Raw genomic sequence first — 20,404 nt, 5'->3', positions numbered from 1 at the left:
CACTTTTATTATATAAAAAAATTTTAAATTCTGTGACAGCATTTGGGACACGAGGCTCCCGCATTAGAGAGCTTCAGGCATACAGTATGGTGCTTCATATTTAATTATTTTTACTTTGCTCATAAGTAGGTCTAAATGCAGCATATACAATATGGTTAAGAATACAGGTAAATCCAGCAACCAGTGTACGGTGTAGAAAAGTAAAGACTATCTATATATAACCATGGTCCCGAGAGAAAGGCAGTGATAAAGACCTTTATTTTTTTTCTTAATTACTTATTACAAGAGATACAAAGGCCTTACATATATCTGTGCAGATTAAAGGGTTTTTAATATACTCTTAGTCAATGGTGCACAATAACTAATCCCAACCCCTGGTTACAGAGCAGGTGCAAGAGGCTTGGACATGTCAATAAGAGGAATTTCCCTCCCCTTATCCCCACCCTCTGCCCACTACCCTATTAAATTCCTCTAGATTCTGTCTATTACCATTAAATATATTTGGTCCCCCAGAGATTCTTGAACAAGCACAAGGACATTTTTCTGCTTCCCCAGCCTGTCGTTAACTACTGGTCCACGCTCAGATGGAACCGCTCAGAGGCAGAGACACTAACAGGACATCATTGCACTTTCGAGATCTGTCCAGACAGGAAAAATAAGAAGAGGGAAAAATGATGAAAAAATAAAAAGAAAAAAAAAGGAAAAAAAAGAAAAAAAAAAAAGAAAAAAGAAAAAAAGACAACTTTGGCAAGTCCTCCAGGTAACTGGTCCTGAGAGGAGCTTCCCTCTTCACTCCTCCCTGGAAACACATGAAAGAAGAAAGAGCAAATTGCCATGGCCAAAGCACACCGTTTTTCCTGAAACTGCTCCCAAACCATGTGGGTGGGCAGATTAAAAGAGGCAGAAGTCTGAGGTCACTGAACATGATTGCCGAAAGCAAACAAAGAGGGAGGGGAAAAAATACAGGAAGGAGCTTCCCTGCAGCTAGAATTGAAGACAAAAGGAGATTTACAGCAAAAATAATCTTTCCCTAAGCCCACTCCCTCCAAACTGTGTAAGGATGTACCAGCAGACATGGCACAGACAGTTCTACAGGCCTTTGTAGTAGCCAAACTGCTGGTCAGATTTCAGAACCCTGACTCTTTGGCATTAAATACAAAGAGGATTAGAAACTGGAAAGAGGAGAAAACTAGGAACACAGATGCCTGATGGCTCCAGATACACAAATCTGGGCTTGCTCTGCAGATCCCCAGCCAATTTAGGAGAGGGTTTGCCGAAAGTCCAATGGAAGAGAGGAGGAGGGTTGAATGGGTCACTCCCTCACGTGTAACCTGGGTCAAATGGGAGGACTTATTCAGTAGCTTTGGCTTCACCAGCATCTGCCTTGCCATCCACTTCCTCATCAGAGCACTCTCCCGCACCCTTCCTGACAATACGACGAGTCACAACAAATGGCAGGTCCCCGCGCCTGGGGAAGGACAGACAACATGTCAGCAACACAAGGGTTCACCGAACTCACCACACAGGGCAGCCTCTGGACAGAGGTAAGGAAGCACCTGCCATGCTGTTTGCTGTGGGCAGCTGCCACCGGGGGCAGTTGCGGCAAGACTTGGCTGGACTGGCTGCCAAGGTATGGCCCAAAATGCTCTGCCTTACCTGAGTTTGCTCTTCAGGGAGCTGACTTCTCTATTCATTGCATCAGCTGTTTCGGTGGCATCCTCCAGCTCACGCTGGAGCTTCCTACGGGATGCATTGGCTCGCTGGGCCTCCTCTTCTGCTTCCTCAAGCTGGCGTTTCAGCTGCTTCAAGCGCATGTTTGCCTTGTCAGCCTGAGTGTGTACAGAGAAAAAAAATAATAAGAAATCAATGTTTCTCCAGAGTTACAGCACAGTAGTTAAAGCAGCAAAAAGCAGAGTTTCCAAAGCCCTCTCTTCCCTTTCTGAAGGGAGCTGCCTAGGACTTGAGAGGTCTTTTCCTTAAAAGCATTACATTTTCATCTGTCTCATCTTGCAATAATTACAGGGACAGAAAAGAAGAGAAATCCATAGGATGGTTAATGCTAGACCTCTGTTACATGCAGACAATGCCTCAGTCATAGCAGGGAAATCCTTCCCCCATGCTGCAGGTCACTATACCCACCTGATCTTTGAATTGCTCAGCATTACGCCTCTCATCATCCACCTGCAGCAAGATATCTTTCAGCTTCTTCTCGGCACGGCGCACCTGCTTGCTGGCAGCCTGACGCTCCCTACACACAAACACAGGGATGCTCAGACAACACCGCCCATTGCCCCAACAAATGACCTGACTTTGACAAGTTAGAAACAAGAAGATAGCAAAACCCTCCTTAATTCAGGAAAAAAGGGGATGGGAAGCAATGTTTCTCAGAAATGACCAAAAGACACTCATATCACACAGATATGAGCCTTCCTGAAGCTACAGAGGAGCAGCAAGTGTATCACAGCTGCAGTTTTAGGAGTGGTTAAGTCCAGAACAAGCTGTAAGTCTCTACTGTGAAGGAAGGTTTGCCAAGATCTTACTTCTGTACTACCCAGTATACCTAGGATGAAGCTCTCACTCAGACAAATCAAAATTTTTTCAAAAGAGCCTAAAGTTCCAGAGTGGGTGGAAGCTTGTAAAACAGAGTTTCTACTAGAACATACTTTGTCTCCATGTCCAACTGCTCTTCCAGCTGCGCTATCTTTGCTTCCAAGGCCGTGATGGTAGCCTTGTACTTGGACTTCACGGCACTCTCCATCTCCTGCAGTTTCAGCTTGAGCTCCTTGTTCTGGCGCTCCATCTGCTGGCGAGCGTTCTCGTTCTTCTGCGCGTTGCTGCGCTCAGCGTTCAGGTCGGCATTCATCTGATCGATCTGCAGAGAGAGGTAAAGGACTCAGCACAGCCAGTGCTCCAGCCTGAAAGGCTGATTTATTTCTCAGACTTGCAAAGAAAAAGAACCCTCAGGGTGAGCTGAATACTTGGAATAACTGTGATGCAGAGGGAGCTGTCTGCAGGCAGGGCACTTCTCAAAGTATCTTAGTTTACCCAGATTTTCAAGATAATTCCTTGAATAACAGGTTTATCAACCTCCTCTTAGGGCTAACTAAACTTGCCAATCATGTACACTGCTCTCTGGAGTGAAGACCATGGTCTCACACTTCAGTCTTTGAATTACAAAAATCCTGAAGCAAGTGGATCCAATACATGTGCTTTACTAATTTATCATTTATTTGCTGTCTGTCTACTTCCACTACAAAGCAGCAGCTTAAAAATACTGATTTGCAACAGTGAAAGGGCAAGAACTCGGTCTACTTCCAAGCCAGGGCTCTGGCTCTCCTCTATCAAAGCAAACGAGCCACTTGGAAAACCATCAGCCTCCTTGGCTTTGGAGCACTAAGAAAACAACGTGCTTGACTCTCAAAGTTGGGCAGACAAAATATGGCAGAGAACAGGCAGATTAAGATCATGGTTTCTATAGCAGCCTAACAAATGGTTAGTCCATTTGAAATAGCATAGAACTGGCAGAAAAGTAATTTTCCAAACACATTGTGGCATTGTTCAGCATGTCAAGTTGGAGCAACATGCAACAGATCCTCTTTCTCAATACCCCTTAGTAGAGAAGAAAGGGACTGGGAGGGGTTTTTTGGGTGGGGTTTGTTTGGTTGGTTTGTTGTTTTTTTTTTTAAATAAACTTGGGAGATTATTCCAGATACCTAATGATTTAAAATTATCAAAACCAGTGAGTTAACATCAGTTTTGGCTGCTATTTTCTATATCATGGTATTCAGCAGTTTCATCTTGCTCACACCTCTGGACTTCTGAGGGCCTGTACTGTACACAGAGCAGCAGCTGGCATTACTCAGAGTGTGGTTTGACAATTTACACAGACTGGAGAACCCATACTGGCATGGCAGCCTGAACAGGTACCTGAAGATTTGCCTTCTTGAGCCGGTCATTGATTATCTCTGTGTTGCCCTGTTCTTCTTCTAACTCCTCCTCCAGCTGAGCTATCCGTGCCTCCAGGCGTCTCTTCTCCTCCATGGCCAGTGCTCTATAGGACACAGAATCATGAAAGCATTAAAGCAGCATTGATGGCATCAATGCCTTGGGGAAAATTCACCACTTGTATACAAAATAAGCTCAGTCTTTCCAGAGCAGAGGGGATAGAGTGTGTACTGCAGTCTACACAAAAATAACAGCCTGCAAAGTATTTTCTCAAAGCAGCTCCTCCTCCTTTAAATGGGGAACATTACTCACCCTTTACCACTGTTGTTGGCAATCTCATCAGCCAGCTCATCCCTTTCTTGCTGGGCCTGGCGCTTGGCACGCTCAGCAGCTGCAAGTTCCTGGAATGGAAACGAGATGGTCAGCGATCCAATAGGAAGCTACCAATTAATGCAGCATAGGAAAAAGTAGTTACTGGTAATGGCTGGTATGGTCTCTAGCAAGATCCAAAGTTAATTATATGACACAGCCTGTCCCTTCTCCACCCTACAGCTTCCTTTGCTTTGCACACTCCTACCACAGCTGTCAGGAAAGGGCCAAATTCTCCATTTTGAAGTGGACCTCATATTTGAGCAGAGCAAAAAGCACAGAAGAAAGGAAATAAAACATGAGCTTAGACCGCTACATACACTTCTTGGCCAAAGAAAACAAACCAACCCTTGACTTGCATGCATATTCCATTACCTCCTGCAACTGGATCATCTCTGCCTCCATGCTCTTCAGCTTCTTCTCATTTTCTTTGGCCTGTGCCAGGATCTCTTCTCTGGAAGTACGTGTGTCCTCCAGTTCCCGCATGTAATCCTTCATTTGTGCCTGAAAAGAGAGAATAGAAATGGATGAATTTTAGAGCATTCACATTAACAACTTGGGTTTATTTGTCTTATGGGAAACATGGATGGAAAACGGAAATACGGATTCATTGCTCTTCAGCCACCAAAAAGGCTGCTGTAAAAACAAAAGGAATCATACTTTTCACTTTTCATGGGTAACAAGGATAAATATAAATAGAAGCAAACAGGACTGCTTATTTGCAGGGAAAAAATGTTTTCTCAGATAAAGGGAGAGGGGAAGGGAGGGTACAGGAAGCTTTCTAGCGAAGCAATGGAATGGCCATTTTAGGGAGGATTTAGGGTTCTCTCTAACAACAGACCAACAACTGCTTGTAGAAATTAAAAAAAGCACAACAGAACTGTCTTGGGGCAGGTTCTAAATGTTATTTATAGTCTTCTAGCTTTGCAGCTCTGTAATCCTTTCCAAAAACACTGACCTGAGGCAAGCGCTAGAGTGGACTTTGCCTACAGCTTGTCTCCCAGGGAGTTAAACAGGCAGATTGGGATTAGAAGGATGTTTGAAATGCCAATAAATCTTTAGTGGTAAATTGCTACAAGGTTCTGCTGCTCTTGTGACACTGATGCATGGTTCTCATGAGGTGAAATCCTGTATCCTGTTTCCCCAGGTAAATGCTCTACGCTGACAGTTAAAGCCATTGCAGTGTCTCACCTGCAGTTTGCGGAGCTGCTTGATGGCTTCTTCACGATTCTTGTTAGCAGTGTCTATATGGCTTTCCAAGTCCTTCAGGTCCAGCTCTAATTTCTTCCTGGCAGCCACAGCCATGGATCGCTGTTTTCGTTCATCTTCCAATTCCGCCTCCATCTCCCGAACCTGTGTGAAGAAACACAGGCATCAGCATTTCAGCTCCTTCATTTCCCAACACCCACTTTTCACATCCCCCTTTCAAACACTACATAAGTGCAAGCATGTGACTTGTCTTCGTTCTTCCTGGCAGGGGGATGGGGCTAACATTCCTCACTAATAAAGCCTCACTGGTTCCTTTGATAGACAAAGGCTGTTTCAACAATCACACACACAAGGGAGAAAGTCTCTCACGGCTTTGCTGGGCTGCCTGGAGTGTTACCATTAACACCACTCTGGATTGGCGCTGCCTGTCTAACCATCTTTGAACACAAGTGCTTTTATGTACAGAACACTTTCAGGATTTACAGAGCAATTCTTACCTGTCTGATCAGCTGTTTCTTCTTCTCTTCATTCTGTTCATCACGTCCCTGGAGGTCCCGGTCAAACTGTGCCTTCATAGCCTGTTGGTTCACTTCTAGTCGCAGTTTGGCATCCTCTGTGGCCTGCAGTTCATCCTCCAGCTCTTCCAGCTGTGTCTTCATCTCCTCCACCTGCTGCTCCAGGGCTCGCTTAGCTTTCTCCAGCTCATGGACCTACAGCACAGTACCACATATGAGGTTTCCTCAAAGAGTGCAGACAATTTAATCTACCCTAACAGCAAAAAAGACTAAGAACAGCCACCCACATCACACAGAATACCAGAACACTGCATCTGTCCCTTGTATTAGGGCAGATGTGAGCTGCCAGTCTGAGTCACAACTACTGTTAGTTCTGGTCACGTATATGTGGTGGTGGGGAGAAAGAGAAAAGCATCTGTCGGCCCAGTCCTGACTTACTGCAGACTTATCAGAGCCGGACACCTCCGGTTCTGAAAGAATTCAAGAAAATACTTCTTGGTCTCCGATTTTGTTCTTTTCCCTCCATACCATAACATTTTTTGTCTTGAAATATTGGGGTTAATGTCTTCCACTGCCTGGCTAATCGCTGTATTTTACATATTAGGATCACAGCATAAAGATATCTGCACAAGGATACCAGTTAATTTTCAGTTTGTCAGTACCTCATTTGGGCCATTTCCAGGCTCTTCTAACCCATTTTTCCCACTTATTAATGTAATACAAACATAACACTCACAAACTCACAATGTATCCGGCATTCTCTACCACATTCCTCTGTGTTACCGCAAGCGTAAGCTTTTTACAGTATTAAAGTAACAGTATCACCTGTGTGACATTTCCTGCCCAAATAAATTTAGCTTCATACTTACACTTTTCCCAACATCATCCTTTGAACTCATCAGATCTTCCATCTCTGCGCGGAACTGCTTATTGACTCGCTCCAGCTCAGCCTTCTGCTCTATGGCTTCTTCCAGGGCTCTGGCCAAGGAGAGGGCCTTAGTCTCCTTCTCACGGGCTTCTGCCTCAGCGCGGTCCCGTTCTTCTGCATACTTGGCAGAGATGGTCTTCTCCTCTGCCAACAGCTACAAGAGCACAGCATCAGTATTCTGAGAAATTACTGATAATTTTCTAACAAGGTAAACATGCATCTTTTCATCAGAGCCTTCTTAATAGTCTTCCTCTACAGATAGAAGGAATCAAGAAAATGCAGCTTCACAGAATGAAGCATGGACCCCATCTTTAACAACTGCGATGACCCCAAGTAAACAACTCCTGATTCCCTAGGCCTCCAACCTATTATTTCCAACTTTCTCTCAGGGATGATCTGCAAACAATGCTTCAAACTCAATCTTGGTTTTGATATAAATGTTATCCCTTTGGGAAAAGGAACGTTACTAAGCTTCCTATGCATAGAACAGAATTGACTTACTTCTATTAAAGCTTGTTTCTCCACTCTACGTACTCTGCCTTAGTTCAGAAATAAATAAGCATTCTCCAAGCAGTATTGCTTAAATATTTTTAAAGCAGACCTATCAATAAGATGCACCTAGTGAATACCCAGTGACTGAAGGCATACCTGATCAAACTTCTTCTGCTTCTTCTCTAGGTTGGAAACGATCTGTCGCTGATGATCCAAGTCCACAGCGAGGTCATCCAGCTCTTGCTGCAGGCGGGTCTTTGTTTTTTCCAGCTTGTCATATGCAGCTGTCTTCTCGTCATAACGCTGGCTCAAGCCCTCCAAGTCCTTCTGCAGCTTCTTCCTGGCTTCCTCTGCTGACTCAAGGCAGCCCAGACCATCATCCATCTTCTTCTTTGCATCTATTGCCTAAAGGACAAAGATTGTTCATGAAGCCACGCCACGAGTAACGCTATGTGCAGTTTACTGTCACCAGAAGTTTAGGATATAAGTCTGCTCATTTCTGAAGGTACTACTACCCCCTCACACAATACTGTATGATTGAATGCCCAAAGGAGTTTCTGGAGAGAAATCTACAACCAATTCATATGATTATCATCAGAGATCTCCTCATTTCTTCTTTCACCCAAATCAGCAGGATCACCCTTTCCCAGGAAAGGCTGTGTTATTAGAAGCCAAGTCTGCATTTAGATTTTACTTCCCTCAAGACAGACCTGCACTTATGCTTCTTCTCAAAAATCACTGGTTTATGGGACTCTGTACCTGTTGCTGAAGAATAGAGATCTGTTTCTCCAGGTTTCTCTTTGCCTCCTCTTCTTCTTCCAGCTGCTCCTTGAAAGCATTCTTCTCATCCTCCATTTGCTTCAGCTTAGTGCTGAGACTCAGTTTTAGACGAGTCTCCTCCTGCAGCAGCTCCTATAAAGCAAACACACCAGTGGAATTCAGCACCACTCCTTGGCTTTAAAGGCTCACAATCCTCATCCACTCTCTCCAGAATGAGTACTTCTGAAGTTGAGTTTAAGTATGCAACTTAATTCACAGATAAGACAACCGAAGGCAGAATTTAAATAATTGTCTTCCAGCGATATAGTATAGAAATAAAATATTCAGAAGGGTCTTATTCTCTCCTACAGTCAAATCATTAAAGTATACTCCTTACCACACAAGCCCTTAAACAGTCCTTTCTCAAGTCCTCCAAGTAGCACACAAAGTATTAAAACCTTTCCCAACAATAGCAAAAGTGTACTCTGCTATGTGTCTTTCTCATATTCCAGTACCAAAGGAACAGACAACAGGCCAAAGTGCTCTAGCATGGTCAAAACCAACACTGGTATTAGCAGAAGTGTACAGCACTGGTCATTTACCAGCTTAGGGCACAACAACATTGACTGACTTATGCTGCCAGTGCTTGAGCTGAATGATCTGTAGAGACTGACCAATCTTTAAACTAGTGCAGAATTTTTATATTGTACCCTATCTTTGAGTCTGTTTTTTAAAAAAGAGTAGTAAGTAGACAGAACATCAAGGACTGTTCGAGGTCACTTAGTATATGAGGTTTGATGCTCTTCCTTTCCCTTCCAATCTGCTTAGTACTCCATGCTTTACCAAAAGTATCACACTCTACTAACTGTAAATGGCTGCTTCAATCCCAAAGTCTAAGGATGATTTATTTCCTGAAAAAATACCAAATTATTTGAATCTATCACTTCCCCAACATCCACTGAGAATTAAAAAAATTTCTGCTTGACAAATTTACTGGAAATCACACACATATGCACACACAAAAAACCCTGTCAAATACTTGACTATGAAGATCTCAAACACGAACCTAGCATTCCAGTCAGTTCTAGCACTAAAGAGCTCTCAGGCAGAAAGGTGATAGAGGAGAACTTCTAAATCCAAAATGGGGAAAAGTCACATATGTTGCACATACTGAGGAAGCAGAAGAAAGATAAACAGCTTGTTTCTGTACAAATGCTCCTAATACCACGTAATATAACCCCTAAGCAAAAAAAATCCTGACTCAAAGCTTCAAATTGCTGTATATCCAGTACTTAATGGTGTCCAGAGTGATTTCTCACTTTAACAATTTGTAATGGACACTGTCTGCACCACACACAGTTGCCTTGGTTTCCAAAGCTCTCACCTGTGTATCCTGAAGCTGTGATTCCAGAGCAGAGAAATCCTTTGCTAATTTGATTGATTTGCTGTCAGATTGGTTCAGAAGACCTGTGACATTGTCCAACTCAACCTGAAGGAGAGATCAGAGTATCAGTTACTGAATGCATCAGCAAAAACAAAGACAGGAACGGGTGAGCAGCTATGAGACCCAAAAGTGAAAACTGAGGCACCTCTCAACAGTAAGGCATGTATATATAATCTCTCAAGGAATGAATACATAATTTCCAAAATCCCAGGAATTAAATATGAGAAGTTGAAAAGAGAACTTTACTTGGGATCACCTCTGTTGCAACAGCCTTCTGCTTTTGGTTGTTTTGAGTTTTTTTAAGGCCTATATGGGATTTTAGACAGCCTGGTAAGCAATTGTAAAAGCTTATATTTAACTAACTCTCTTCTATTTTAACTGCTTCAGGATTGTATCTAGAGTCTCAAAATTACATTTTCACATTCCAAAAGATAGTGCATACACTGGCAATGCTCAACTTGTAATGACAACTCTCCATAAAGGAGAAGGCCAAAGACAACATTTTACGTGACTCAAAGGGATTTGTTGTACCTTTGAAGAAAGGAGGAGAAACCCTAAATTTTCACGTCACCCTTGAGCCACTCCTCAACACCATCAACCACATTACAAAGCTTCAAGACACTATTTTCCAGGTGAGTTGCACGATCACCAGTGTGTCTGTGCCACTCTAGGTCCCCAAGCAGCTGAACGCTCACAGAACTGTGCTGTGCAAACCACTGCACACTGAAGGGGTGCAGACACGCTGACTCCTTCAGGCTTACAAAACTCAAATGGCAACTGGTTATTTCACCTTCTCAGGGCTGCTCAAGGTAAGTGACATCAATCCAAATATCTTGCTCTGGCAATGAGTTAAGGAATTTGCATAGTCCTTGGGAAGCAAACTGTGGATTTGCTTTTTGTAGGAACCTTATCCTCAGGAGGAACAAGATTTGTCAAATAGTTACGCGGAGGTACCACCCTACAATCTTTTCTCTCCAGCCCTGCGCTGAAGCTAAGGAAAACCCAAGCCACTCACCTGCAGTTTGTTAACCCTCTCAGCCAGTTCAGTCTTCACTCTTTCACCCTCTGTGAATTTCACCTGCAGTTCCTGGAGCTGAGCATCAACTTTTTTCCGCTTGTGTTCAGCATCCCCTTTGCCCTGCAGAAGAGCCTTCACCTCATTGGACAGTTCAACCTTCTCACTTTCCAGAGCTTGTTTTGCTTTTTCAAGATTTGCTTTCACCTGAAGAGGAAAACAAAAAGCAGCAAAACCCCTCAGACTTTAGATATGGCAGGATCCTTCCAGTGAGTACATGTTTTTTCCAACAAGCAAGCTAATGTTCAATGTCTAGCAGCTAATTTCTAGACTGCTTATTCAGAAAAAGCAATTTGAACAGCCTGCTACTGATAAGTAGGAAACAATCTAATACTCAGAGAAGACAACAATACAGATGAAAGTCTTGCACCATCAGATTTCCAAATTAAAGGTGGTACAAGTCAACAAGTGCTAGTAGTGAAAAGAATGTCTTGGCTGCGCAGTATAACATGCCTGATGGTGTAAAAAAAAATGAATCCAACTATTTAAAACAGCTTTATATATGCTTCATAGCAAAAAATGATCTACCAAGGGAAGAATACATGTATCAGAAGCCTAGTATCATGAACACTTCATGCTCTTCTGCAGCTCTCATTTCAGGGAGGTTGACTGCTTTGGCCTTGTGTTTTCTGTTTCACATACCCGTTTGGTTTGTTCTAACTGCTCTGCCAGCTCTTCAATAGCTTGTGAATGTTTCTGCCTCATCTCTTGGATTTGAGCCTCATGAGTCTTTGCCTCATCTTCAAGAGTTTTCTTCAAAACCGTTACTTCTTGTTCTCTCTTTGACCTGAAAAATTCACAAATTCCACTTAGATGCCAAGGAGGGAATCAAGCAGAAGTGTATATCCACCAACAGTACCTCTAATGCAGGAAAGTGCCATGGTGTGTTTAGCCCTACAGGCTAAACTGAATGCAGCAACATTTATTGAAAACAGTCAAAACCAAACCCAAATAAAGATAACACAGCTCCATGTTGGAGTTACCTCAGCTCTTGCTGAGCAGCGGTAGAATCTAGTGTGTCTTCTAGCTCTGTTTTCAATGCTTCCAGCTCTTCTCCCAGATCCCGCTTCTGTTTTTCAGCTTTATTCCTGGATGCTCTCTCCGACTCCAGGTCTTCCTGCAACTCAGTGATCTGGGATTCAAGTTCCCTGATCTTTTTCAGGGCCATGTTCTTCTGAGCTGCCTCTTCTTCCACTCTGTGTTCAATATAAGGTTTTGGTCAGAGCCAGACTTAAAACCATACACAAATTAAAACGACCTGTCTTACCAAGAATAATCAAGAAAAAAAGCTGGTTTTGGTCAGCTCTACAATATTACATTCAGACTTTGATCCATATATGATCTACAAATTCTAAGCTCTATTTCCCAATACTTGAGAGAGCACAATTTCTTACCTCAAAGAAGGGGACAGAGAGAGACTGACAACAGAAGAAAGCAGAAGAAAAAGCACCATTTTACATTGGAAATTGGACACTTAACTGAATAGATGAATACAGCAATTACCAGAGAGACAGTGTGTTGACACTACTTTTTAACCCTATCTGAAATATTACTGCTCCAGTGAAATGCATGCAGCGCCCATTACATTCATAGTCTAGTTCTGTATGGACAATGTGGCAGTGAGCAGCAGCCAGGGAACTCTAATGTTGAGGACATGGATCTTTAACAGTGCACAGGTTAAAATACAACATCCACAGACTGCATTTAGTCCCTATTCCAAGTGACACAAGACAAGAAATACTTCCCAACCTGGTGGTCCCTGAAACCCGCAGGTCAGGTTCTCACCTAGCTAAGGCTGCCTGCAGCTCCTCTTCCTTCTTGGCCAGCTGCATTTTGAGTTCTGCAATCTGAGCCTGCAGCTCAGCAATCTGGTCATGCAGATCACTGGAGTCCCCTTCAAGCTTCCGACGAGTCTTTTCCAATTCTTGCCTCTGCTTTTCTTCGCGTCGCAGGCGTTCTGATGAAGATGGGGACATGTTTAGTTACACAGATGACATATACTCATAGAACATTGTAGGAACAGAGAAAAATAGATCTATTTAAGCAATAGTTTCTTTCCTAACAATACAACTGTCCAAACTGTAGCTGGAGTGCATTGTTCTGTCATGACCTGTACATGCAACTACCCCCATATTTTGCTCTCAAACCACATCTGGGCAATTCCCTTCCCCTCACCTTACAGTCAAGCCTCCTTTTCCCTTTTCCATGTAAGATTGGCAGCACAATGCCAGTCTCACACCACACAGGCATAAGCACTCATCGAGTGATGCTGAACACAAGGTCTACTCCCCCTTTACTGAAGCTAAAGAGGCTGGCTTAAACCTGGGCAGTCTCCATCCAGATGAAGAGCCTCCTAGAACTCTGAAGAACTTGTGCAAACAGGCTATCAGAAACAGCACTAACCCTGACAGACTGATGCTGCTGGAAGTAGAAAAGTGGAGACACTTCCACAGCGGGAGAAGAAAGAGAACCAGCCTCTCTTCTCCATTGGCCTGCTCCGTTAGAGAGGATTTTTATTTAGATCAAGGGCTCAGCTGACAAGGCACATAACCTTCAGCCGGCCAGTGCACAGCTCTATCAAATCAATCAATAGCTTACACACTATGGACTGATTTTTAACCCCTCAGAAACTGGGAAGGACTAAAACTGAAGTTCAACAAATTTTAACAACACCTAAAACTAATTAGACAAGGTCTTTGCAGAATCTGTCTTTAATCTTAAAAAAAAAACAACCAAACCAAAAACCCAAAAAACCCAAAACCACCTTCAAGGTCTGTGATCATGGCCTCATGCTTATTCTTGAGTTTGGCTAAACTCTTAGATTTCTCCTCTTCCTCTGTCAGGTTTGTTGTAAATTCAGACATTCTGTCTTCCAACAGTTTCTTTTCCTGCAAAATTGAGAAGGCAGTGTCAAAGCAGTAGCTGAAATTACAGGATATTTTGCCAGAGCTGACTCTGCGGAGAGATGTCAATGTCATGAGTGCCTACTCCTGCTACAAACTCAGAAAGAAAAAAATCCTTTCAGGATCACAGACAGTATTCAAATAAATTTGAATTTAAATTAAAGATTTGTATTTGATGGTCCTTTCAAAACTGAAAGGGAAGTCTGTTAATGAAATAACTTGATACTGCTTGGCATAACAATGTATCAGAAAATGTTTGCTCGTGGATCATTATTTAGTCAAGGCTACTTAAATATCACACAATAGTGACTGTCAAGAATACAACCAGGCAGTTAATTTCAAAAATTCAGGTCAGAATTCTCAAAGACAACACTGAATTAATTAATAACATTCCCTGTAAGAGGGGAAAGGTCAGCCTTTGGAGGGTGGCTCCAAAAATACTTGTGTAATTTTAGCTTGTGGAAGAAGCTGCAGGAGTCTTACCTTAGCCAATTTGAGATTCTGATCTTCCAGAACTAGCACATCTTCTTCCAGTTTCTTCAATTTGGCCTCTGTGGTCACTTTTTCTAGCTGCAGCTTCTGCCTTGCACTTTCCTCTTCTTCGAGCTGCTCCTCTAGTTCCTTCACAACACCCACAGAAAAGCAAGGTGTTGGTCAGTGCTGCTCACCTACCCATGTAACAGCACAGGGGCAATACTAAAATGGAAGGTTTCTTCACCCTTCCTTCAAGGTTTTATTAGTAGTTCCTAGAGTGACATCTCTGTCATGACTTAATGCAACATACTGCATCCTAACCAACAAGTTTTCTAGCAGAATACACAATGCTATATTTTGCAAAGAACACTACCTTTCCTAAAACAAAGCAAAGACTTCTCTAATTATTTGAGAAGTGGCTATCATCTTCAAGAATGGAATAGCTCGTTCCAGATGACTGACTGAACGCCTCAGGCTCAGCAGCAGAATCGCTGCATTCTATTGCTGTTTCCACTGACAGATTTTTCTATGCCTTTTTTCCCCCTGCTCTCTTTTGTTTCCCTCCAAGTTGAGAGAAAAGAACCACTCTGACCTTTACTAACCTCTTTACTGAAAAGAGATAGCATTCCTAAGGCATTACCTGGATATTCTGCTGCATTTTCTTCTTTTCAGCCTGAAGATGTTGACACCGTTCTTCCTCTTCCTCCACCCTTGCTTCCAGGTCATGACATATCTCCTCCAGTTCTTGTTTCTTGGCTGTCAGGCGGGCTCTTATCTCCTCAGCTTCAGCACAGAGTTCGGTTTCTGCTTGCAACTGTTCCTGCAGTTGCATCTTCTCCGCCATTAGCTACATTGGATGCAAAGCCACAAATAAGACAAGCTCCGACTTACCAAAGCACTTAGCAATCTGTGTTAAGTGAAGTTACGTGCTCCTGTGTTCCACGGTTACAGTTTTAAACACTGCAGCACTCCCCTGCTGCTAATCAAAAGCTAAATATCAAATCACAGTTTCAAGTGTTGGTTCTCCTTCACAAACCGCATGATGCAACCCCATATCATGTTAGCCTTCACAAATTTCTCAAGACCATATCCATTTGAAATAAGGATATTGTCTATTTCCCCCTGCATAAGTAACGAATAATTAACAGCCCTACAGAAAAACAATTCTGCTTCCACCTTCTGTGTTCCAAACAGAAAGGAATCCATTAAAGATGAGACTGAATTCAACCAGCTTGCTACAATACACAGCCAAAGGAGACTTTTCCTCACATAATGTCTCTAGAAGAGCAATAGGTGGTCACTGTATAGAATGACCTGCTGGAGGAACTAAGCTGGGAAGAGGAGCAAAGGAAATTGACCAAGATGGCAGCTGGGTCACATGTGTCAGCAAGTTGCAATCCTGCAGCTTGTCCATCAGAACAAAAAAGCAAAGGAGGTGTTCTCAAGCAGTTAGACAAGTATAGAGAGAACAACTTTTACACATCATATTTTCAAACTCACCTGAGCCTGGAAGGTCTCCATCTCAGTCAGTCTATTTTCTGCAGCTATCTGCTTCTCCTTGACCTTTATTAGTTCTTCTTCCTTGGCCATCATCTCCTCTTCCTGTCTGCTTACTTGCAGAAGGGGCTTCACCTGAAAGGGAAACCAAGGGAATGAGAACAAGGAACAATGAGAATAAGGAACAAGGGAAACAAAGAAATGCTCTTGCACTTGATAAGCATTGAATTAAAAAAATTTTACATAAGTGTCATATTTGAAGGACTGACCAGTTCCTTTTTGTGAACATCAGAGGAATCAGAGGACTAGATATCATCTACTCCGTCAATAGCACACTTTCTGCCTGTCCATCTATTCCCCCGGAATGGGATGCATAAGGAAAGGGTTCAGTGATTTCCAGACCCTCAAGGGTTAAGTAGTAATAGGAAGAGAATAAAAAAGTTGCTGTACAGTGGGGAAATTTAAGTCAATGTCATATACGTGGACTCCTGTAAGGCCTTTGACACAGTCCCCCACAACATCCTTCTCTCTAAATTGAAGAGATATGGATTTGATGGGTGGAGTGTTTGGTGGATCAGGAACAAGCTGTGTGGTTGAATCCAGAGGGTAGTAGTCACCAGCTCAATGTCCAGATGGAGACTGGTGACAAGTGGTTCCCTCAGGAATCCTTACTGGGACCAGTGTTATTTAATCTCTTTGTTAATGACACAGATGAAGGGATTGAGTGCACCCTCAGTAAATTTGCAAATAACACCAAGCTAAGCGGTGCCACTGACGCACCAGATGCCAACCAGAGGGACCTGGACAAGTCTGAGAAGTGGGCCCACGGGAATCTCATGAGGTTCAATGAGGCCAAGTGTCACAGCAATCCCCTGTTATCAATATAGGCTGAGGGATGAAGGGATTGAGAACATTCCTGTGGAGAAGGACATGGAGGTTTCTGGTAGATGAAAAACTGGACATGAGCTGGCAACATGTGCTTACAGCCCAGAAAGCCAATTGTGTCCTGGGCTGCATCAAAAGCAGTGTGGTCAGCAGGTCAAGGGAGTGGATTCTATCCCTCTAATCTGGTGAGATCCCACCTGGAGTACTGACTGTGTCCAAGTCTGGGGTACTCAGCCTGTTGGAGTGGGTCCAGAGGAGTGTCACAAAAAATATCATAGGGAGCACCTCTTCTATGAAGACAGGCTGATAGAGTTGGAGTTTTTCATCCTGGAGAAGGGAAGGCTACAGGGAGACCTTATAGCACCTTCCAGTACTTAAACAGGGTTTCTAAAAATGATGGGGCCAAACTTTTTAGGAAGCCTGTTGTGATAGGACAAGGAATAATGGTTTTAAACTAACAGAGGATAGATTTAGACGACATATAAGGAAGGAATTTTCTACAATGAGGGTGGTGAAACACTGGAATAGGTTTTTTTAGAGAGGGGGTGGATGGATGCCCCATCCATGGAAACTCATGGTCAAGTTGGACGGGGCTCTAAGCAAATTGATCTAGTTGAAGATGTCCCTGGTTATTGCAAGGGGGTTGGATTATATGATGTTTAAAGATCCCTTCCAACCCAAGCTACTTGATAATTCTATAAAAAGACAAACAATACCCATCTCTGTGCCTACCCCATAAAACCCCTTAGAAGTAATTTCATAGGAAGGAGAAGAAAAGTTTAAACTCTGTTCTCAACTCTCATTTAGCTGCAAAGGCTCAAGGCTAAAAAGCAAGAAATTCCATGGATTTAGAAAAGAGACCATTTCTTCATGTGTTCATTGTCTTTTTAAAGGTAAAATATCTAGAAGTATTACAGCAAGATCAGACCTCAGTGCTTTTCCTTTGCTCTTACAACCCTGGACAAAGAGATGGCAAGCCACCCCCATAATAATAATTTTTGCCTAGCTAAATTGACTAGTCACATGGCAAGTGACTCTCTGAAGTGCCACACCATCAAAGCAAGTGATCCCCTTACTCTTCTTAGGCATAAAACATTAAAAGATGACTTCTGCTTTTCCACAACATTACTTGGATATAGCCTTGTATCTGATTTAAGCATAAACATGCATGTGACATATTGCATAGCTATAAAATGTACTATGATATTCTCTGCCTAAATAAATCCAGGTGTAGTTTCAAGCCAGCCCAGTCGAAGAGGGAGTGCTTTTTGTGCTCTGGTTCAACTTGAGAAGCTGAAATTGCAACCAGACTGTCGAAATTGCAAAGGGAAAAATATTACCTTGGTGAACAACCTCCACCACTGCCAGTTGCGCAGTTTCAAATAGGCAGCACAGTTTCTCTGAAGCACTTTCATAGCTGTCAATTGCTGTTGGCGCTTGGCAAATGCTCTGCAAAGTAAGGGGAAGTCAGACAAAGCAACACATAGCAGCACACAATTCTCATCACCAAGCCCTTTCCAAGATACTTCTATGTTTTTTCTTTAGAAGGTTCTCTCCTAAAAAAACAGCAAAGTTTTCAGTGAACTTTCTCTCTTTTCAAGTTTTTTTCTGCTCAGGTAAGAGTGGCTATTCTTTCCTTTGTTCAATTTCCTTTTTAATAATTTTTTTCCCTAATGCCTTCTAATCTGAAAAGCCTCATTATTTTCACTTCCAGAAAGGGAGATCTGGAACAGAGGTGTGTTTTCCCACCAAACTGACAGGTATTACTTTTGTTTTTACAACTGTACCACTTGCAGCCCTGCCTAGTAGCTTAAGAGAAATCCTACACTTCCTGGATCAGTACTGTATTAAGACCTTTTCATTTTTACCTTTGCAATTTGCAACACTTTTGTCAAAAACCTGGTCTGCTGCATAGTATTCTTATAAAGAGGAATAGACTTCATTGCTCAGGTAGTTTCTGGGATAGCGGCACACAGAGATTCTGGCAGGCGCCAGAAGTCTGGCCTTACAGAGATAAAAAAGCCCTAAAAGACCACAAACTGTTAATTATACACAACAAATAAATCATGGCCTTTTTGGTAAAAAATAATTTCTAGCTACCTTTTCTTGAAGATAAACTTGTACATGAATAGGAGAAATATGTACTTGAAAAATTATGGTACTTACTTTCTGGCCAGGTAGCCTCTGCAGCATGCTTGGAAGCCAATAATGACATCTGTGATCTTCAGGTCTCTCTCTTCTTCAAGATGAGCAAGGACTCCAGCTCTGAAAAACACTTTACTCTGTCCAATTCTGTAAAGGTTTGAATCCAGCTCCAATGCTTTGATCTAAAATGAGAGAGAGAAGAATTCATGTCCTGCAAAGGCTGCTTCACGTGAAACACCACAAAACATATTTGTGTCCCACGACTGTATGACATCCCTTCCCTACAATGAGCTGCTCAGGCCAACCAAAGTTGCTAACTCCCAATGAAGTCCTGCTCTGTCCTAATTAAGAGGAGTTTGAGCTCAACCAAGCACAGCATGAAATGGAGGTAACCACAGACAAAAAATATGACAGAAAACACGGTTTTATACATCATCACATCAACTACCCAGAATACAAGGAAGCTGTGAGGAACATGTCTAGTCCCTAGAGCCCTCTTCCTTTCCTAGAGGAAACACATCTGTTGATCCTTTCTAATCACTTTTCCCAGCCCTAATCTATATCAAAAAAAGACACCCCAACCCAACCTTCCTTCAAAGGATTTGCTGTCAATGCTTATAATAGTTAAGAATAATGAGCTATACTCCCTTCAGACAGAAAAAAAGGGAATTCCTTACAGCCAAATTCAATTCAGTCTCCCCTAATCATCAAGCTAGAGCCAAAGCTTTTCCTTTGAAGCAGGCAATTCTGCAGAAATTAATTGGAGCCTTCACTGAAAACATTTGTCAACAGCAGGCCATTACAAAAATTTTATTGAAGCTTATACTTTAAGCATGTGCTAAAGATAACATTAATGCTTCTAAGCATTTGGATTCTATGAACACTGCTGGCATCTCAAAGTGTATGCACCTGTGGAAACAGAAAGATCCTCTTTGCCTAAGATTACTGAACCTCATGCTAGCCAAAAACCTCCATCCATGAAGCCAAGAGAAGGCTTTTTGCACCCCTCTCTCAGACAAAACATTTAACTTTGGAATTTTGGTCTGATATATTTAGCATTCACAACTCCAACTTTTAAATCACTCTCCTAAAGCTTATTCTGTTCAAGTAGAGTTTCTGGGATGTCTTACCATCAGCACACAAGCCTGCTTTCCGTCCATAAATCCTTTGGGAATTGCATTTGGAGTTAAGATTTCATATCTGAAAACGAGAAAGCATCAGACCAGTTACACAAGTATATTTTAAAACAACAACAAACAAAATAAATCAGTATGCATTCCTATGCCATTATGAGTTTGACAGTTTAGAGAAAAAAATTCTATGAATTCTCTCTCTATTCAACAGAGTATGAAGCAGCAGTCTTGGATGGAGTCCTCTACACCTCACCTTATCTACATCCTTACTAGAGAAGACAAAGATGCTTTTGGAAGGCTTAGTGCCAGGGAATACCAAGATACAGATGTGCTGCCTTTGAAAAACTGGTGATCTAGTTGCAATAAAATACTTCAATTTTTGTACTTATGTCTAAACTTTGCCAGGGCAAAGACTGCTTCAGATTCTTTTCTAGGGCTTACCTTTGTCTGAATTCCTGGAATACAACTCTGTTGGGGAAACCTTGACGACAAATACGGATTCCCTCCAGCACTCCATTACAGCGAAGCTGGTCGAGGACCAAGTGGGGATCTAGTTTTCCAGCCTAGTGAGGAAAATGTATATTTTATAAATACCACAAAGCTTTTACAAAAGGGGCTTACCCCCTTCCCT

The 20,404-nt window shown here is 42.5% G+C and overlaps 1 protein-coding gene across 1 annotated transcript in view; it reads right to left on the bottom strand.

The window, feature by feature from the left end:
- Positions 1-829: 829 nt before the first annotated feature.
- The window catches only part of MYH9 (myosin heavy chain 9), a 70,875-nt gene continuing 51,300 nt past the window's right edge, over positions 830-20,404 (bottom strand). The window contains exons 17-41 of the mRNA XM_027680347.1: positions 20,215-20,336; positions 19,771-19,840; positions 18,662-18,822; positions 17,836-17,944; positions 15,614-15,745; positions 14,754-14,960; positions 14,123-14,260; positions 13,501-13,624; positions 12,522-12,693; positions 11,720-11,932; positions 11,379-11,523; positions 10,677-10,883; positions 9,602-9,706; positions 8,218-8,370; positions 7,615-7,863; positions 6,908-7,120; positions 6,021-6,233; positions 5,506-5,667; positions 4,690-4,818; positions 4,258-4,346; positions 3,928-4,051; positions 2,664-2,872; positions 2,140-2,248; positions 1,657-1,829; positions 830-1,468 (exon numbers count right to left, since the gene is read on the bottom strand). Coding sequence (XP_027536148.1) covers positions 1,351-1,468; positions 1,657-1,829; positions 2,140-2,248; positions 2,664-2,872; positions 3,928-4,051; positions 4,258-4,346; positions 4,690-4,818; positions 5,506-5,667; positions 6,021-6,233; positions 6,908-7,120; positions 7,615-7,863; positions 8,218-8,370; positions 9,602-9,706; positions 10,677-10,883; positions 11,379-11,523; positions 11,720-11,932; positions 12,522-12,693; positions 13,501-13,624; positions 14,123-14,260; positions 14,754-14,960; positions 15,614-15,745; positions 17,836-17,944; positions 18,662-18,822; positions 19,771-19,840; positions 20,215-20,336 — 3,846 coding nt within the window. The 3' untranslated portion in view covers positions 830-1,350. The remainder of the gene's footprint in view (positions 1,469-1,656; positions 1,830-2,139; positions 2,249-2,663; positions 2,873-3,927; positions 4,052-4,257; positions 4,347-4,689; positions 4,819-5,505; positions 5,668-6,020; positions 6,234-6,907; positions 7,121-7,614; positions 7,864-8,217; positions 8,371-9,601; positions 9,707-10,676; positions 10,884-11,378; positions 11,524-11,719; positions 11,933-12,521; positions 12,694-13,500; positions 13,625-14,122; positions 14,261-14,753; positions 14,961-15,613; positions 15,746-17,835; positions 17,945-18,661; positions 18,823-19,770; positions 19,841-20,214; positions 20,337-20,404) is intronic.

Source organism: Neopelma chrysocephalum, unplaced genomic scaffold (assembly GCF_003984885.1).
Source record: "Neopelma chrysocephalum unplaced genomic scaffold, ASM398488v2 Primary Assembly neopelma1_59, whole genome shotgun sequence".
NCBI lineage: Eukaryota > Metazoa > Chordata > Aves > Passeriformes > Pipridae > Neopelma > Neopelma chrysocephalum.
This window is presented reverse-complemented; position numbering and strand designations above follow the sequence as displayed.